Source organism: Prionailurus viverrinus, chromosome A3, assembly GCF_022837055.1.
Source record: "Prionailurus viverrinus isolate Anna chromosome A3, UM_Priviv_1.0, whole genome shotgun sequence".
Taxonomy (NCBI): domain Eukaryota; kingdom Metazoa; phylum Chordata; class Mammalia; order Carnivora; family Felidae; genus Prionailurus; species Prionailurus viverrinus.
In genome coordinates this window covers 48,397,338-48,415,585 of record NC_062563.1, presented here as the reverse complement: position 1 = coordinate 48,415,585, position 18,248 = coordinate 48,397,338, and the positions used below count along the sequence as shown (strand labels likewise).

At 44.2% G+C, this 18,248-nt stretch overlaps 2 protein-coding genes across 9 annotated transcripts in view; one reads left to right on the top strand and one right to left on the bottom strand.

Moving 5' to 3' along the window:
* The window catches only part of CSTL1 (cystatin like 1), a 50,175-nt gene extending 35,640 nt beyond the window's left edge, over positions 1 to 14,535 (bottom strand). The window contains exons 1-7 of one of the 7 annotated variants that reach the window (XM_047854596.1): positions 14,502 to 14,535; positions 10,140 to 10,246; positions 7,922 to 8,086; positions 5,798 to 5,953; positions 4,441 to 4,658; positions 2,059 to 3,599; positions 1,011 to 1,427 (exon numbers count right to left, since the gene is read on the bottom strand). In XM_047854596.1, the coding sequence (XP_047710552.1) occupies positions 1,011 to 1,229 (219 nt within the window). In that variant the 5' untranslated portion in view covers positions 1,230 to 1,427; positions 2,059 to 3,599; positions 4,441 to 4,658; ... (2 more) ...; positions 10,140 to 10,246; positions 14,502 to 14,535. Of the gene's footprint in view, positions 1 to 1,010; positions 1,428 to 2,058; positions 3,600 to 4,440; positions 4,659 to 5,797; positions 5,954 to 6,600; positions 6,632 to 7,921; positions 8,087 to 8,599; positions 8,839 to 10,139; positions 10,247 to 14,501 lie in introns of those variants that run through there. The other 6 variants (XM_047854595.1, XM_047854597.1, XR_007151262.1 and 3 more) reach the window with 6 other exon arrangements.
* Positions 14,536 to 16,902: 2,367 nt separating this feature from the next.
* Positions 16,903 to 18,248, top strand: part of NAPB (NSF attachment protein beta) — a 41,107-nt gene continuing 39,761 nt past the window's right edge. For both annotated transcript variants that reach the window (XM_047852975.1, XM_047852978.1), the window contains exon 1: positions 16,903 to 17,079. Coding sequence is in view for 1 of the 2 variants with exons in the window: in XM_047852978.1 (XP_047708934.1) it covers positions 16,982 to 17,079 (98 nt within the window). In the remaining variant the exon portion in view is untranslated. The remainder of the gene's footprint in view (positions 17,080 to 18,248) is intronic.

The following is an 18,248-nucleotide window of genomic DNA, read 5'->3' as shown; positions in this document are numbered from 1 at the left end:
TAATAATGGGCTGACTCCACAAGACAGGCCTTCTGGGATTCCCAATTTGGCAAGATCTTTGGTCAACAGCCACCACCTTGTGGCCAAAGTCACTTCAGTGTTCTTGGTCCTGATAAGCACCACCTTGGGGAAAAAGTATGCGACCGAAACAGGGACAGGCTGATGTCCACACACTATGATGTCAGGCATGGTTTGTGTCACACTAACACTGCCCAACCCTCTCTGTTCCCCACCCTTGCTGGTTCCTCCTGTTCCCACTGCCCCTCTCTCTGGCCAGAGACCTTTTCTCCTGTCAATCTTTTTTTTTCCAAATTGTATTAATTGAACTAAAATGTGCTATTGTCTCTGCCCTCACTTACATATAGTTTACCATGTAAATTTGAGGGACAGTTGGACCCACAAAAGTGGTTTTCAAATAACTTTTTTTCTCTCTCATTCCCAATTAATATATTTCAGAGAAGCTTTGTATTCAAAACACATAAAAAGAGAAATGATGTGGTTGAAGCCTATCCCTCACTCCTCCTCTTCCCTCCACCCAAAAAAACCCTCTGTACAATTTCGGATTTCTGTAGAATACAGCTAGAAATTCCAAACTCTACAGCCCTGAGAATTGAAAAACTATTGTTGAGGGGGAACCTATAGAGAATATTTATATTTTAACAAAGCATACCATTAAAAGAAACAAAATCATCCTCATTTGCTGTCACTCTGGCAGAACTAATTTCAGAATTAAAAAGGCAATTCTTCCCAAGGAAGAATAGTTGAGAACCTCAGGGGCCATCTTTACTTTAGACCAAGAGTGACAGAGTTTCATTCCAGTCCTCAGGCTGGCATTTCAAAAGCATTGCTAAGGCAGTTCTGGGGTCCAAACAACTGCAAAGCATGCTCATCCTAAGTGAAGCCTCCCCCTGCCTTGGTGAAACCATCACTTGGTTCTCTCTGGGAGCCATACCATGTCCCTGCATATCCAAATGGGCACTGCCCATATCCAGAGAAACCGAGGCACAAACCTGCATCTGACTTCGAAGTAGCTTGTCAACTTGAAATAAGTAGGTGTCATTGCTAGCATTGTTGTAGGTTTCAATGAAGAACTTGAGGGTTGAATTCATGTTTTTCACGCTCGTGGACTTCTCCTGGAAGCCTTCCCACCTTTGAAAGTGACCCAGCCTGGCTGCCAGGACGACAGCAGCCAACAGCAACAGAGGATTCCTCCGGCATCCAACACCCATCTCACAGCCTCAGAAATCTCCTATCCGCTGCACCTGCCAGGGCGGGCTGGGGCCAGGCTGTAACTCGCTCACCCTCCTACAGCAGTCTTCACCAAGTGGGCTTTCCCAGGTTAAATGGAGATTGAGAACCCAACCTCGTCTTTCAAGGCTCTACCATAATCTGACCAAAGGACCAAACCGTGGTGCTCCTGGGTGGCTCTGCTGGTTGAGCATTAGACTCTTGATTTTGGCTCAGGTCATAATCTCTCAATTCATGAGATTGAGCCCATGACAGGCTCTGTGCTGATGGTGTGAAACATGCTTGGGATTCTCCCCCTCTCTCTGCCCCTCCCCTGCTTGCATGCATGCATGTGCTCGCTCTCTCTCTCTCTCTCTCTCTCTCTCAATAAACAAACATTAAAGGAAAAACAAAAGGACCAACCCATGAAATCTCCCTGGGTGGTTGCCCAATTCACTCTCAGGTCCATACATTTTCCACATATTTATGACCCCAGCTTGGTTCCCTTAGTTATTCAGACAAGCATAATTTCTAAACACCTTGCCAAAATGGGCAAGACCCTCTCCCTACCCTCACATCTATTGAGGAATAAAGCCCCCAAAACAGAGCCTTACAGTGCTATGCAGTAAGAAGCATATTGGACAGAGAAGTTCCAGTTGTGGAAATTGGGGAAGGCTTATAGAGAAGGTAATATTTGAACTGGAATATGAGGAATCAGGGACATGGGACAGGGCATGATACATTCTATTTACCTTCTGTGGGCTCTACCTGTCTAACCTGGCCATCAACTATTCCCTGTGCCTCCTTTAGGGACAGGTTCTCTTTACTAACCTGCCACCTTTCTCACCACAGATTTCTGGCTGCTGGATCCCACTGTGCCTGCAGGCCCTGGCACCAGCTCTTGCTATATTGGTGTGACTCCAACAGAGCTTTGTGAGGTAATCTTGGCCTCCCTGTGAGGGAGGAATAAACCCTGATCCTTATTCACAGATTAATCATGTGGCCCCCTGAAGGTTAGGTGCTACTTATGTCAAGCAAGAAAAATTCTCCTCTACCCTCTTTGGGTCTCTGGCTGGGCCTTAGAATTAACTAGCAGGAGAAAAACATGGTTTAATTGACCTTTTATATATACATGGGAAACTTCACAAGAGAATGAGGATGTGAAGTGGCCAGAACAAGAAGCTTGCATACCCTGTAGACAAGGAAATAATAAATGTGTGAAGAATTAACAAGACAATGGAGTTGAGACTAGGGGTAATAAATGGTGAAGAAGTTATAAGGCTTGTTTATACAGGCTTCTTGACCCTGAATTCCGTGTCTCCAGAGAAAAGGATGACCTCCATGTCCATGTACCAGGAGGGTGTCTTTCACATGAGAGGTTTGTCTCCTATTTTCAAGGAAGGAGGGCTAAGGAGGGGGTCAGAGTATCCTTCCTGCTTCACCGTTTCCTAAAACTCCTTTGTCTTAAAATCTTCAATGCGCCAAGGTGCCATATTTTGGCATAGTATGTCCTGAACCCCATCACCTGCACTCAGAAGGCTGTAATAGCTTCCTATTCTAAAAACTTTTGTTAAGGTGGGACCCTAAATGGGATCCTGAGGGAAAAAAAAATAGTGGGACAATTGAAATGTGAAGAAAGTCTGTAGATCAGTTCATAGCATTGCACCAATGTTAACTTTCTAGTTTTTACCATTTCACTGTAGTTACAAAAGATGCTAACATTTGGGAAAGTGGGATGAAGTGTATATAACAAAATTCACACAACTTTTGTTGCCTTTTTCTAAGTCTGAAATTATTTCAAATAAAGGTTAAAATGTTCAAAAATAAATAGGACCTGTCTTTGAGAAGCAGCACCACCTAGCAGTCCAACTCTCCTGGGTTCAGATCCCTTGCTAGGTGACTCTAGGAGAGGCAATTAATCTCTGAGTCTCAGTTTCTTCATCTATAATATGAGAATGGGGAAAACTACTAATCTTGGTTTGTGGTGGAGACTAAATCCATGTAGCAAACAACCTGTTCCCAGGTCAGGCATCAGACAGTGCTCAGAAACATCCTCTGGGTGATTCTTTCATGACTCCGAACCCAAACGCTGAAGCCCATAGTGATTCGCATGCCAACTGCCCTGGAACACAGACCACCTAGTGAAAATCCTACTAGACATGTTATGACATCCTCCCCTGACCCTCAGAGGTTGCCTTGTAGGACTTGCCCAGCTGATGGAGGTGTCTGCTTTGGAACATTCTGACCCAGAGCTGCAGGAGTGCCATTGTCAAATAGATACATAAGGATTCTGAGTAATATGTGTGAGTATTCAGACCTGGACAAGGGCAGCCTGTCCTGGAAACCTGAGATATGCCCATCAGACCATGGACCTGATGAAGGAAAAGTAACATTCATTGGGCTATATTAAAAAATATAAGAAGATGGGGCTAAATACATTTAAAAAATGATCTACTTATAGAAATATGCACCTTGGTCATGTCCATAAAGTAAGAGAAAAATGAGTCCCCAGTAATTTCCATGGAATAAGAAAAAAATATCTAGACGCTGGTGATATCCATAGAATAAAACAGAAAACAGGATCTTTTCTGTAATTTCTGGAGTTCTTTGACTTATAGCAGCATAAATCCAATCTCCACCAGTCTCCACATGGCCTTCTTTTCTGTCTCTTTGTCTCAGATTTCTCCCTTCTTTCCCTTAAGAATACCAGTCATTGGATTTGGGACCTACCCTAAATCCAAATGATCTCATCTTAAGGTCCTTAATTAGGCCTGCAAAGACTCTATATCCAAATAAGTTCACATTCATGAGTAGTAGGGGCTAGGATTTGCACATATATTTTTGGGGACCACAGTTCACCCCACTAAAATTTCCACCAAATAACAGAAATTTGGGAGTATGGACGTGTCCATGTGTATTAGTTTCCCATGGTTTTGTAACAAATTACCTCGATATTGGTGGTTTAAAACCACAGAAATGTATTATCTTACCATTCTGGAGGCCAGAAATCTGAAGTCATTTTCACTAGACCAAAATCAAGGTGTTGACTGGGTTGAACTCCCTCCAGAGGCTCTGGGGGAAAATCCACTGGATGCTACTATTCCTTGGCTTATGGCCACATCACCCCAGTCTCTACTTCTGTGAGCATATGACCTCCTTCTCTTCTGTCTGCCTCCCTTTTATAAGGAAATATGGATGGCATTTAAGACCCACCTGAAAAATCCCGAATGATCTGTCTCAAGATCTTGAACTCAATCACATCTGTAAAGTCCTTCTTTACCACGTAAGACAATGCTCACAAGCTCCAGGAGTTAGGATGTGGACATCTTACAGTGGGTTATTATTCATCTCTCCACATCATGGATTCAGGGAAAATAGGAGGGGTGATTATTTCCCTGGAAGGAGGGAGAACAGCGGCCCTGGTGATGCCCCTGGAGAAGGGAAAAATGAAAATAAACACATCCATGGAAATGGAGGGAAATAGGAGCCCTCATCAATTCTATGCTTAATGTCCATGGAGTAAGTGAAAAATAGGGGATCTGATAATACTCATGAGATAAGATGAAGATAGGGGACCAGCATTATATCGATGGATCAGAGGAAAAATACAGGAGGACAAATGATTTCCATAGATTGAGGGGGAAATGGTGGTTTTGGTTATGTCCATGGAATGAAGAGAAAATAGGATTCCAATAATGCTTGTGGTGTAAGGGATAAGCAGGAGATTTGGTTAAAATCACAGAATAAAGAGTAAAAAATTGCCTGGCTATATCCAGAATAGACCGCAAGAAAATACAGCAGTATAATGCCCATAAAGTGAGGGGGAAATGGAGGACCCTAGTCATGTCCATAGAATATGGTGAAAATAAGGGGCCTGAAAATGTTCATGAATTAAGATAAAAACACTGAGCCTGATAAATCCATGGAAAAGGAAACTATTAGGCTTGATTATATCCATGCAATGAGGAGAAAATACAGTGCTGAGCATGTCCCTGTAACATGGGAAAGTAGGGGACCTCGTTATATCAATAGAATAGGGGAAAAGCAGAGTTCCTTGGCCATATCTATGGAATAAAAGGAAAATAGGCAGCCCCATCGTGTCCATATAAAAAGAAAAAAATAGAGATAGTGACTATGTCTATGTAGTGAGGGGAATATAGGGACCCTGGCCATGTCCATGGAATGTGAGTATGCAAAAGATGGGAAACAGGGAACCTGGTATGTCCATGCATGAAGAAGAAAAGAGGAAACCTAATAGTGTCTGTGAAACAGGGAAGGGCATGGGGGTCTCACTCTTTCCCATGGAGTAAAGGGAAAATAGAAGCCCTAGATGTCCAGGAATAAGAAGAAAATTGGAAAGATGGCCATGTCCATGGAATAAGGGGAAAACATGTGACCTGGTTAAGTCTATGAAAGTCTATAAGGAAGAAATGACAGGGAATGATTATATCTATTTAATAGGGGGACACAGGGAGCCTGGTCATGTCCAAGGAATTAGAGAAAAGTAGGGTTTCTAGATATTTCCATGAAAAAGGGAAAGTAGGTAACAAGGAAAAACTCAGCTTCCCACCTGGGTAAGGAAAACGCCAGCTCTTCCCTATGGTCTTTTTCTCCCATGAGTATAATTTTCCATCTTGCAAAATATACTTTCTGACATTTCTGGCTGCCAAATATGTGGGGGTTTTCCACACAACAAGCAATTCTCTCCAACACTAGTCCACTCTGCCTGTAAACAGGTGAAGGAATCAGTCTTACAAGATTGCCCCACCATCACCACCACCTTCAGATGCCAGGTGCAATTCCAGGTTGTCAGCTATGCTTCTGACCAACTTCCTATAAACCTGACGTTCCCATGGCCCACTTTTGGGTTCAATTAATCTCCTAGTCTGGTTCATAGAACTCAGGGAAACACTTTTACCAGTTACCTTATAAAAGGATATGACAAAGGATATAGATGAACATCCAGATGGAAGGAAGGTATAAGGCAAGGTATTTGGGAAGGCTTCCATGCCCTATCTTTGAGGGCAACTCTCCTGGTACCTTCACATGATGACCAACCTGGAAGCTCTCCAAACCCTATATTTTAGGGATTTTATGGAGGCTTAATCATGTAGGCATGATCTATCACTGACTCCATTTTTAGCCCTTCTCCCTTCTCAAGAGAGTGGGGGACAGGGCTAAAAATTCCAAGTTTCTAAACATGGGTTGTTCTGTATGATGGCCAGCCTCCATCCAGGAACCCATCTAAAGTCACCTCATTAGAACAAAAGGCACTCCTATCACCTAGGAAATACAAAAATTTCAGGAGCTCTATGCCAGGAACCAGGGTTAAAGACCAAATATTAGAACAAAAGATGCTCTTGGTTCTCTTACCACTTAGGAAATTACAAGAGTTTCAGTTCTGTGCCAGAACCAGAGGCAGACACCAATATATATATATTTTCTATTTTCTATTAAACAGGAAACTTGATTATGTCCATGAATAATGGGGAGGTAGAGGTCCTGGCTCTATATATGCCTGGTCATGTCCACTAAACAAGGAGACAATAGAGAATCTATTTACTTTCATCAAATAATAGGAAATTGTGTTGCCTGGTTACAGCTGTGGGAGAAGAGGAACTAGGGACCCTGATTTTTTTCCACGGAATAAAGGTACATTAGGGGCACCTGAGTGGCTCAGTCAGTTAAGCACCTGACTCTTGATCTCAGCTCAGGCCTTTATCTCAGGGACGTGAGTTTGAGCCCCACATTGGGTTCTGCGCTGGCAGCACAGAGCCTGCTTGAGATCCTTTCTCTTTCCCTCACTCTCTGCCCTTCCCTCCCTCACTCTGTCTCTGTCTCTCTCAAAATAAACAAATAAACTTAAAAAAAATATTAAATATAAAAAGCAAAGAAAAGACTGGCCTTATCCAGAGCCACAGAGGGGCAAGTATGAGAAGATTGAGGCCTGAACCTCAGCCCCTCCCACCTTCCTGGGCCCAGGCCACCTTCTCATTTGCTGCTGCACGATCCAGAGGAAAATAGTCAACCTTGTTAGTAGTTGGTGCTTAAGAAAGAATAAGCATCTTTCCAAGAACCCAGAACACCTGGCCTTTGGAGTCACAGGATGAACCTGGTAGCAGTGCCACTGCTGGAGCAGTCATAGTGGCAAGTGCATGGAATTTGTCTTCCATCAGCCTACAGCTGCGTGGTTTGTGGGTGACATGGTAGGAATGTATGGGGAGCTATCTGTGAACTGCACAACTTCCTGGTTTTGTCTATTGCCAACCAGGCTTGGAAATTCTTTGTCAGGCTGCTCCCAGGGAAAAATTATCAGGAAATAGAGGGAGAATGTGTCTTATCACTGCAGACAGTAAGGTTCTGCTTGTGTGGGCTGAGGAGTTTGGAAATGGGGAGTTTCCTGGCTGTGGTTTTTAATCCACTCCTCCATCTTATCTTATCATTCCTGACCCTCCACCCCAGATGAACTTCTTAGGCTCCTCCTTGATCCCAACTCCCTTGGGCTGGCATAGACCACTCATCAGCCTGGTCAAAACATTGTTCATCATGATATGCTTCTGACTGGAAACCTGAAGTGTAGTGCCACTGCTCCCCAAAGCAGGAAGGGACCTGGATGTCATCTAGCAGGTGAGAATCCATGCCCTAGGATGCCAGGCATGTTCCAGGACAGATAGCCAAGTAGACCATCCCCTACCCAGCCAGGCTGAGTCCAGACATCCAGGCTGGTCAGTTCTGTTCTCACTGTGGAGTCTGGAGCTGCTATGAGGGGTCGGAGAGATGCAGAGCAGAGTCAGATGTGAGGCAGCCCTTCCACTGTTGCTTGGCAGCTGCTTTACCTTCTGAGTCTCAGTTTCCTCATCTGTAAAATTCATATAATAGTAAATACATCAGATTATTGTAAAAGGTGCAGAAGTGCCTGGCATAGTGCCTGGCACACAGGGCCATGTTGACTATTTCAAGAAGGGGAAACCTCCCCCAAGAAGCCATGGAGGTGCAGCAGGTAGAACTTCCCTGGGGCTCCAGGCTATTTTCTGTCATCTCCCCCCTCCTGCCCTCTCTCTATCCCTGTCACCATTGACATCATAGGGGCTGAGAGAAGATGATGTGACAACTCTCAGAGAACAAATATGCCCTTGTAAATAGCAGGGTTGATCTCATTTGGGTTCTTCTCCCACCTTATTTCATTCATTCATTCATTCATTCATTCATTCATTCATTCAAGCACTGTTTGATAAACTCTTCTTTGTCCTGCTCTCAACCAGCTGCTGACCTGTATATTACCCTGACAAGAAGCAAATCTATTTGAGACCCACCCTGTCACCAGAAACCCTTCAAAGCCATCCCAGCAAGGAGCAATCTGCCGTCTGGGTACCTGTTTGAGTACTCTCCCAAGGGAAGCTGCAAGAAAGCATTGCCCAGGCTACCAGCAGCAGCCCCCACTGCAGCCCTGAGCCCCTGAGCCCTCATCCTGGGGCTGCAGCAGAAGGACGTGGCTGATATTGGCTGGAGATGCCCGCTGGTCCTGGGGAGCAGGCCAGCAGCAGGCACAGAATGCCAACAATGACAAGGTGGTACTACAGATGGCTCAGAGCTGGCATTGTCCCAAAAGGCTCAGTGTACATTTTCTCTTTCCAGACAAGGAAACCTGAGAAGCCACGAGGCTCAGAATGTCAGAGATGTCACAAGAGACAGAACATTCTCACTGTCTCTGTAGGATCTCCACCTGGGGACCCAGGGTGGCATGGTTTGTTGGCAGGCCATTATCCTTCATGCAGCCTTTGGTCTCATTTCTTTTTCTTTTTTTTTTTTTTTTTTTTGATTTTTAAGTTTATTTATTTATTTGGAGAGAGAGAGCATGGGCAGGGGATGGCCAGGGAGAGAGAGGGAGAGACAGAATCTGAGGCAGGCTCTGTACTGTCAGCGCAGAGCCTGACACGGGGCCTGAACTCAGAACTGTGAGATCATGACCTGAGCCGAGATCAAGAGTCAGACACTTAACTGACTGAGCCACCTAGGAGCCCTACTTTTGTTGTCCTTTCTGCAGCTGTTTTCACTTGTGCAGCATTAGTTTACCAGCTCCTTAGCAGGCTATGCCACTTAAGTAACCATCACGTCTCATTTCGAAAGCAAATAAAAGGCATGCAGGCTCTGCAGACTGTTGTGCTCCAGCTTCTGGTCTCCTGCTCTACTGCTGTTTTCCATGAGCACTCCACCATCTTCTGACACAACAAGCAGCCAATGCTGAAGCAGGCCAAAACTTTGTTGTAACCTTCAAGTCTTCAAGTTCAAGTCCTTTACTCATCTTTTCTATTTGGTTGTTTGCCTTCCATTGATTTGTAGGATTTATTTATCCTTAGTAATAATTATTTTGGGGTTTATTTACTGTAAATATCTTTTTCTGGGTTGTGGTTTTGTCTTTTCATTTCAGTTATGCTATGTTAGTGAAAAGAAATCCTTAATCTTAATGGAGTGGATGTATTGATTTTTTTCTCTTATGGTTTGCAATTTTGATGTCTCATTTAGGAAATCAAGGTCATGAAGCTACTTTCCTGTATTTTCATTTAAAACTTCTAAAAGTTTTCACCTGAAACTCATGTGACATTGTCAACTATACTTCAATTTAAAAAAAGCAAAAAATTCTAAAAGTTTTAAAGTTAAGCATTTCACACTTATGTCCATAACCATTAATATTTTTTGTGCATGGTGTGTTTGCTAATATCTTGTTCAGAATTCTTTTATCCATGTTCATGACTAAGACTGGCCCAAGATTTTCCTTTCTCATATGAGACTTTTATAGTTTGAGTTTCAAGGTTACACCCCATACAACAAGCTGGGGAGTGTGTCAATCAGGGTCCCCACAATAAACAGAGGTACACTCACTATAGGAAGGTTTATTTATTGGAGGTACTTACAGTGCTGCAGGTGCAAGGGAATCCAGGGCACATGGTTGTCATTTGCTGGAAGATGAGGGGAGCGATCTAGACATCAGAGAGCCTCAGCTGACCACCCTGCAGAAGGGCTGGGAAACAAATGCCATGATCTCACTCACCTGCTGCCCTCCATCGTATGCTGGGCATCTCATTGGCCTAATGCAACAAGATACCAGAAGACACAGGACCCTATTGATGGAGCCTCTGTAGGTCAGCATTCTGGGGCAGAGAACAGTATAAAGCAGGATAGTGACTGGGATGGAGAAGAGGGGTTGCAAGATGATCTTAATCCTATAGAAGAGTTGCTAGTCTTTTACTTTTTTTGTCTATTCCTTTTAGGGATTGGGAAAGAGAGATTCTATATCTGGCTTCATTTCATTTTCTTTATTGAGAAAGCCTCCCAGTATACAGCTAATTTTCATCAATCAAAATAAATATGGTCTATAAAGTCGCCATAAACACTGAGTTAACAAATACTGAACTATTGTATCTAAGGAGAGCACAGGTTTGGTTCCTTTGAGTCTCTGGTCACATTTTTGCCAACCCATTAACACATAACCTTGTTTTATACGTATTTCTATTTAAAGACACTTTATTTGACCTACATCTTGACTAGTTAACATTGAACTCATAGCCACCCATAGCCACCAAAAAAGTACAAAAACATGGAAACCATGGCACTAAATAGACCATGAGAAAAATACTTATTACAGTATGAAAGCCAAAAATAAAAACAAAAACAAAAACAAACCAAACAAACAAACACAAAAAAGACAATGTTGCCTTGTCCAGCCTAAGCTGAAAAGATGTATATCAGGTCATTCCAATTTTTCACTGCTCTGCATATGTCCATAAATGACTGTAGAAATGCCATAGTATTCATTTGGGGACTACAAATAAATCTTAGCGAATAGGCAAATTCACAAGTATAGAATCCGTATGGGACATGTAGGTGGCTCAGTTGGTTAAGCATCTGACTTCAGCTTAGGTCATGATCTCACAGTTCATGGGTTTGAGGCGTGCATCAGGCTCTGTGCTGACAGGGTTGCAAGATGATCTTAATCCTCTAGAAGAGTTGCTAGTCTTCTCTGCAATGAAGTCTGCTTCGGATTCTGTGTCTCCCTCTCTCTGCCCCTCCCCTGTCAGCCTCTCTCTCTCTCTTTCTCTCTCTCTCTCTCAAAAGTAAATAAATAAACATTAAAATTTAAAAGCAAATATGGAATCCACGAATGCTGAGCATTAACTGTATTTTCAAATGCAGAGCATTTGTATTGTATTTACAACAGTGTAGAGTGGGCTTATGAAGGCTCAGTTCTTTCAGACTGAGTATGAAGAGATGTTAGCACCACACCCTAAATAAGCTTGTGACCGTGTGACCACTGATAGGAAACGCCTTCTTCATTTTGGGACAAACCCGACTATTTTGGTAATAGGCAAATAGGATGAACCCCCAATGTGTCATAATAGGAAAGGGTTATATAAAATTTGTGCAAAGAACTATTATCCATCAACAATTCATTGCAAAGACTGGTAGCAATCTTGAAAATGCTTATGTTTCCTAAACAGACAAAATACAAATATACACTGTGATAATATCTGCATAGTTATAGGCTTAATAAAGATTTGATAGGAAACATATACATAAAAATGAATAGAAATGAATAGAAAAGAATTCTCCTAAAATTTATTTTAATTAAAGAAGTTTAAATCAATTAAATTAAAATAATAATGTGAAAGGAAATCAAAATGGTCCAGGAAATAAACCATTTTTCTCTGTAAGCCATTGTGCCTACAGCTCAGAACCATAACTCTGGGAAGAAACATATTGAGCCTATAGGAGAAAGGTCTTAGAATTTATCATATAAAAAAGTTGGGGCATCTTTGTTTTATATCCATTTGCCATTTTTAAAGTTTATTTATTTATTTAGAGAGAGAAGCACACGAGCAGGGGAGGGGCAGAGAGGAAGAGAGAATCCCAAGCAGGCTCTGTGCTATCAGCACAGAGCCCAACTCAGGGCTGGGTCTCACAAACTCTGAGATCATGACCTGAACAGAGATCAAGAGTTAGACACGTAACCTACTGAGCCACCCAGGTACCATTTGCCACTTTTAAAAACATCCAGTTAATTTCAAAATGTGTTCTGGAATTTCAAATCAGTTAATGAAAAGAATAACATAATTAATGACATAATGTTTTTTTTTTCAGAAGTATTTACTTGAACTTAATTTACTATCTTCTATGTTGCCTCTAACAGATACTTTGTATATTTAATTTTGCCTTTTCTAATTCTTTGGTCTAAATTTTATGGAATAATTTCTCAAGAAAATGGTAAATAATATCAACAAAGCTGTCTTCAGGAATATTTGTAGCAATTTCAACACAGCATGAAATGTCTCAAACACACACATACATACATACACTAACTACTGTTTGTTTGAAAGTTTAAAAAATATATAATAAAAAACACTTATCAAATTATCCCCCTGAAGTTTCCCATTCATTGCTCTCAGGTTTTGCGAGTCCACAAGGAAAATGAAAAGAATCACTGTAAATAGAGTAATTAAATTCTATCCTCAAAGCTGCACAAAGTACAGAAGCCCAACCTCATCAACATGAATAGGGAATATTTCTTTTCATTAATTAATTACTTGGATGCTTTTGGATGAAGAGCTTTCTGGAATGAATTATTTTCTTACCTGTCTTCTAAAGGGGACAACACTAGAGGAGCCCTGGCCTTGTCCCTTCCAATGCCTCTGAGCCACTCTTAGGTTACAGACAGAAGTGAAGCTGAGATATCACTGGAGGAGGCAGCTGAAGATGGGGCAGACCCTCTAGGGATTCGAAGGCCCTTGGAGGTGAGGGGCTGCTCCCCAGCCTGGGGGCTGTAGCTTCACAGTTTTGTCAATGCAACCAGGGTGGGGACTGGCTCCCTTGAATGTAACTCTGGGGGGTTTAACACATCTGCAAATCCTTAGAGACACTCCCCTTGAATATGGGTGAGCTTGAGCTATTTGCTTTAGGGAAACAGAAATGATGCCTTGGAACTTCAGAGATTAAGTCATAAAGGTAATCCAGTAGCTGCCTGGCTCCCCTCCCCCCATCACTTTTGGAGCCCTGAACACCATGTAAATGTTCAGAGAGAAACACCAGGAGCCTCAGCTGCTCTGGTCTTTCATGTCTTCCTATCCCAGGCAGCAAGCATTAGCAGAAAGCCCTGAGGTGACCCAAGCTCCAGCTACTACCTGAAAGAGAGACCCCCAACTTGATGGGAGCCACCCCATCTGAGCCCAGTCAGCCCCCAGAACCACAAGTGATGATACTAATAAATGATCATTGTAGTTTGACACCACTAAGTTTGAAGTGGCAACCAGAACCCCAAGTATACAGTTATCCACAGATGACAATGCTGATTTATGAATTTGTAATGAACACCACGACTGTGCATGGGCACCAGACTATGCCTATTGGTCGTCACTGCATACACTCCCTGTCTTAGTTTATGTTCTCCCAGAAGTAGACCTTGAGACAAGGATTCCAGGGGAACCAATTTCCTGGAAGGTGACACCAGAAGGCAGCACTGGTAGGAGTATGGGGAGAGGCAAGGGAAGAAAGTCAATAAAGAGTACAGAACTAGCAACCTTCTCCTGTGAGCACTACTGTATGTAATGAGTGGGGCTCATTACCACTGGGAAACTACACAAGACAGTGTGAAACATTGCTCAGAGATGTCCCGCCAGAAAATTATCTTCCAATTTTCCAACACTCATTGATTGAGGGCTGCTCGTGGAAGGCCAAGAGGCATTAATTCCCCTATTAGTGTAGTTAATTAATCCTCCCCACTTCTCCAGCATTCAAGCAGAGCAGGTTGGAAGGCCAAAGAGAACACTTAGGAGAACTCCAGGTGCTGGCAGTTGGGACCCACAGGCATGGGAACACTCAATGCTAGTCATGGCCAGAAGTTTCCTACAGACTTTAGAATCAGAGGGAAGGGAGGTGGGTGACACTAAATGAACTGGTACCACTTAGTAACTGGTACCTGCTGTTCAGCTGCGGGTAGGGCAGTAGTAGCAGGAGCCAGCTACACTCAGCTCTAGGGAGATACTCACCCAGGGCACTGGGCACCTGCACTGGTCACTGAAGACACCAGCCCACGCAATCCTGGAAGTACAATGCATTTGAGCCTTCTGCACCTTCCCTTGGTGCTAGTCTCCACACAGGACTCCAGCCATGCTGCACCCCCTACTGTGAACACGTGCAGATGGCCACATCTTGTTTTTCACACAGATAATTTTCTGACTCTGCCTCTCTTAGAGCTGGCTATTCTCAGATGGCTTCAGCCTTACCTTTGCAGACCACCTCTCAGGGTGAATAGAGGGATACTTGACATTCCAATTTGACCTCCTATGTGTTCATTCAGTCTAAATGTCTGTGTGTCTACCCTGATCATAGGGGAAGACCTACAGATCCTGCTTGGTTCTGCCTGGTTCAGGGTGCAAGCTTCTCCTTTCCTGCTCCATCTTCTCAGAAACTGTCTGAAATCTTTTCTTCTAAATGCCCAGAGTTGCTGAAAGGCAAAGTATATCTAAGTCAGTGTTGTCCACTAGGTTATGCTTTAAATAGAAATGTTCTGTATCTGTGTAGTCCAATATGGTAGCTGACTAGCTACATGTGGCCATTGAGCAGTTGAAATGTGGCTAGTGTGACTGATGAATGAAATTTTACATTTGATTTCATATTATTTGATTTACATTTAAATGGCCACTTGTGGTGAGTGGCCATCATCCTGGTCAGCACAGGTGTAGGTCCTTTGGACCTACTCTAGGACGGCTCCTACTTGAGGGCCTCACACCCTCCCTGGCCCACATGAGAGCAGGTCTCCATTTCTCTCCTGCTTGGTAGATTCCTTATCTTTCTCTCAGCCATCCTCACTCTGTGAGGTTTGCCTCTCTGCCCTGCCACATCCCCTAATCTAGCCTCTGGGAGAAGAAACATGTGCTCTACACAACAATCACAGCTTGAAGTTTTTATGCCACTTGGGTGTGGACTGGGGAAGGATGTGCCTGACAGAAAGAAGAGAATGAAGGAAATACCCAAACATAAAAAATGTCACTATGTGCCCTGCCACTCTTAACTGCATGTTCTGGTTTGGAGGAGGCAGTCCATTCCATCTCCTTTTGAGCTGACCACAGATTTGAAAATCTAGAACTGTGTGCTTGACAATAGCAGCAGAGAGTTCCTTTTAAAATGTACATTTCCTAGATCTCAACTTCAGGAGATCCTAACAGAAAAAGCCAGTGGCTTAGGAATCAGTATTTCTTGAACATCCTTTGGAGTTTCTGCATTGGGCCAGCTTTGGGAGCTGCTTTATTCAACATAATGATGCCGCACTTAAGAGCTTTTGAGTTGGCCTCACTCTGAAAATCCCTGTGGACTGCTCTGCTTTGCAAGTGCTTATTTCCAGTTTTGCAGTTTTTCTCATTACTCCTGCATTTACTGCCACCTCTAATTTCCTGCCTCCTTCTTCTCCAATACTGCTTCAAAAGCACACAAATTGGGATTTCGAAGTTAGAGTATTGCATGTAGTAATAGTAAGTAAACCCTGCTTGCAGATCTGATAGAGTGATTCTAGAGCACCTTCAATGTATGAACTCTGCGATCTATGCTTTAGTTACCTTTCAAGGAGTTTCACCCTTGTTGTCTTGCTCTCTAAAGATAGACTTCATTTTCTTAGATATATATTGTGTTCCAGTGCCCACAGTGTATTTATTAATAGTTTAATGTTGTCACAAGTTCTCATTTGGCAGTGATTTTCATATTTGCTTCACCACCTCTGCTTTAGCATTGCCAAATAAATGGTCTAGACTTTGTATTTAAAAAAACAAAAACAAAAGCAAAAAGCAAAACAAAACAAACAAAAAAACACCTCCCTCCCGGACAGGCCTGGAAATTGTTGGCACACGATAGCATCTATCTATGGATAGTCTTCCTGGCAGGCAGAATTGTGCTCCAGAAGACTCACCCCCTATGGCCAGCACCACGTAAAGGATACGAAAGTTCAAAGCCTCCCATCCATAGAAAATAATTCAGTCAATTAAAAGAGTGGATTACGCATATATAGCATAAATGCAACTCATTTATAACCAAGGAGGAGAGGGCCAACATAAGGCTGAAATATGGGGAGACTGAAAAATAACTCTGAATTTATATTGGGGAAAATGATTACATTCTTAAACGCCTTGCTCTGGAGATAAAAATGGCTCTCTCTGCCAGCTGTTGCTGGCGGGTGGGTGGGTGGATAGGCATCACATGGTTAATGAAATTGCTTTTGGTGGCTGCGTTACATTCCCTTTTGCAAAATTTGCGCGTAGGTTGAACGTTCCAATCTGTTATCCTCCGTTTGCTCAACCATCCCATTGCCAGGTTATCAGTCGTGGTGAGCAGGGATTCCTGAACCAACGTGAGGCTGCATGTTTGAGGTTATCCTTACTGGAAAGCCACGGGGCATTTTCCATTTCCCCGTATACTTGAAAGATTAAAGTTCACCTTGGACTAAGACCCATACAGAGAGTCACGCCCCCCATCTCGAAATCCCGGGCGCCGCTAGTCCGCTAGCTCAGATCTCCACCCGGCCCGGCTCAGCGGCCTTCTGGGAATTGTAGTTGAGGCCTCGCGCATCTCCGCCGCCAGTTACCAGCCTTGGACTACAAGTCCCGATAGGCCTTGCGCGCCATGCCTGCGCGACCCGCTGCTGCGAGAGGAGGGTGAAGGCGCGGAAGGCGCATCCGAGCCAGGTTAGGCGGTAGTGGCGGCGATAGCAGGCGACATGGACAGCGCGGGGAAGGAGCGTGAGGCGGTGCAGCTGATGGCGGAGGCGGAGAAGAGAGTCAAGGCCTCCCACTCCTTCCTCCGAGGGCTGTTTGGGTGAGCGCTAGACCGCGCGTGCCCTGAAGGGGTCTCCTTCCCAGGCCCTCTCCCTAGCTGCCCGACCCCCATGCGCGCCCTGTTGAATCCCCCCTCCACCTCTGGAACGCCCAGCGGCCCTCATGTCCCATACATCCTCCGGAGAGCTGCTAAGTCTTAGAGCCTCCCAGGGACCCCTCTCCCAAGAACGCCCCAGGGAATCTCAGCACCCCTGCGTGTCCCCCATCCCCTAAAGCCCCCAGACCTCTCCCTCACACGCTCCCCAGAACCTCTACAGTCTCTCGCGGTCCGTCAGCCGCAGCGCACCCTCCAGATATCCCTTGGGGTCCCCAGAGGGCCCCCCCACCCCTCCACGCCCCCTCCGGCCCGGCGCTGTCCCTGCGTTGTTGCGGGGGTCCCGTGGCCTCTTTTGGAGGAGGGCCGTCACCGCCGCGGCAGGACAGATTTGTTCTTTTCCCCACGGCTGAACCCACATCTCTCAGAGACTTGTGTTGGCCAGAGGCGACCCCAGGAGGAGCAGGAGGGGCGGGTCCGGGGACCCCTGCCCAGGCGCCTGGCCCGCGCATCTGGCGGCATCTGGCTGGGCGGTGGGCCCCGAGCAAGAGCAGACTGGCGCGGCGCCTCGGTTCCAGAGATGGGGTGCTCCTTTGCCTTGCGCCAAGTAGGCATTTAATAAACGTTCGTTGGAGAAGGAATACGTTTTCTCAGTGTAGTATTTTTACTTCACCAGAGATTGATGGGTTTGCCAGGGCCTCCTGTTTGATTAAGGATAAACGCAGCTCCTAAGTAGGCGTCTTTTGGGAATCCCGTTAATTTTCTGTAATTTTCTGTTCTCCTGGGGTATGGTTTTAAATTCGGACTTCCCAAAAAGCAGAGCCTGTACTGACCGTTCTGGGTGGTTGAATATGTGAATGATTCAGCTGTTTAGGATTAGAGAGGCTGAAAATTCCTGGTGGTGGTGGTGCTGTTTTTCTTTTTGAAAGTGAAGATCCTTTGCCGACAGCAAGAACATATTTTTATTTTTGAGAAGGACCAATACTTAATTGTTACATTATTCAACAGTTTTATTTTATGTACTAAATTCAGTTTGGAATCTGCTTGTTTTGCCATCTTCATTCTCTTGATTATAATATAATACTTTACCATTGTGGATACATCTCCAGGAAATG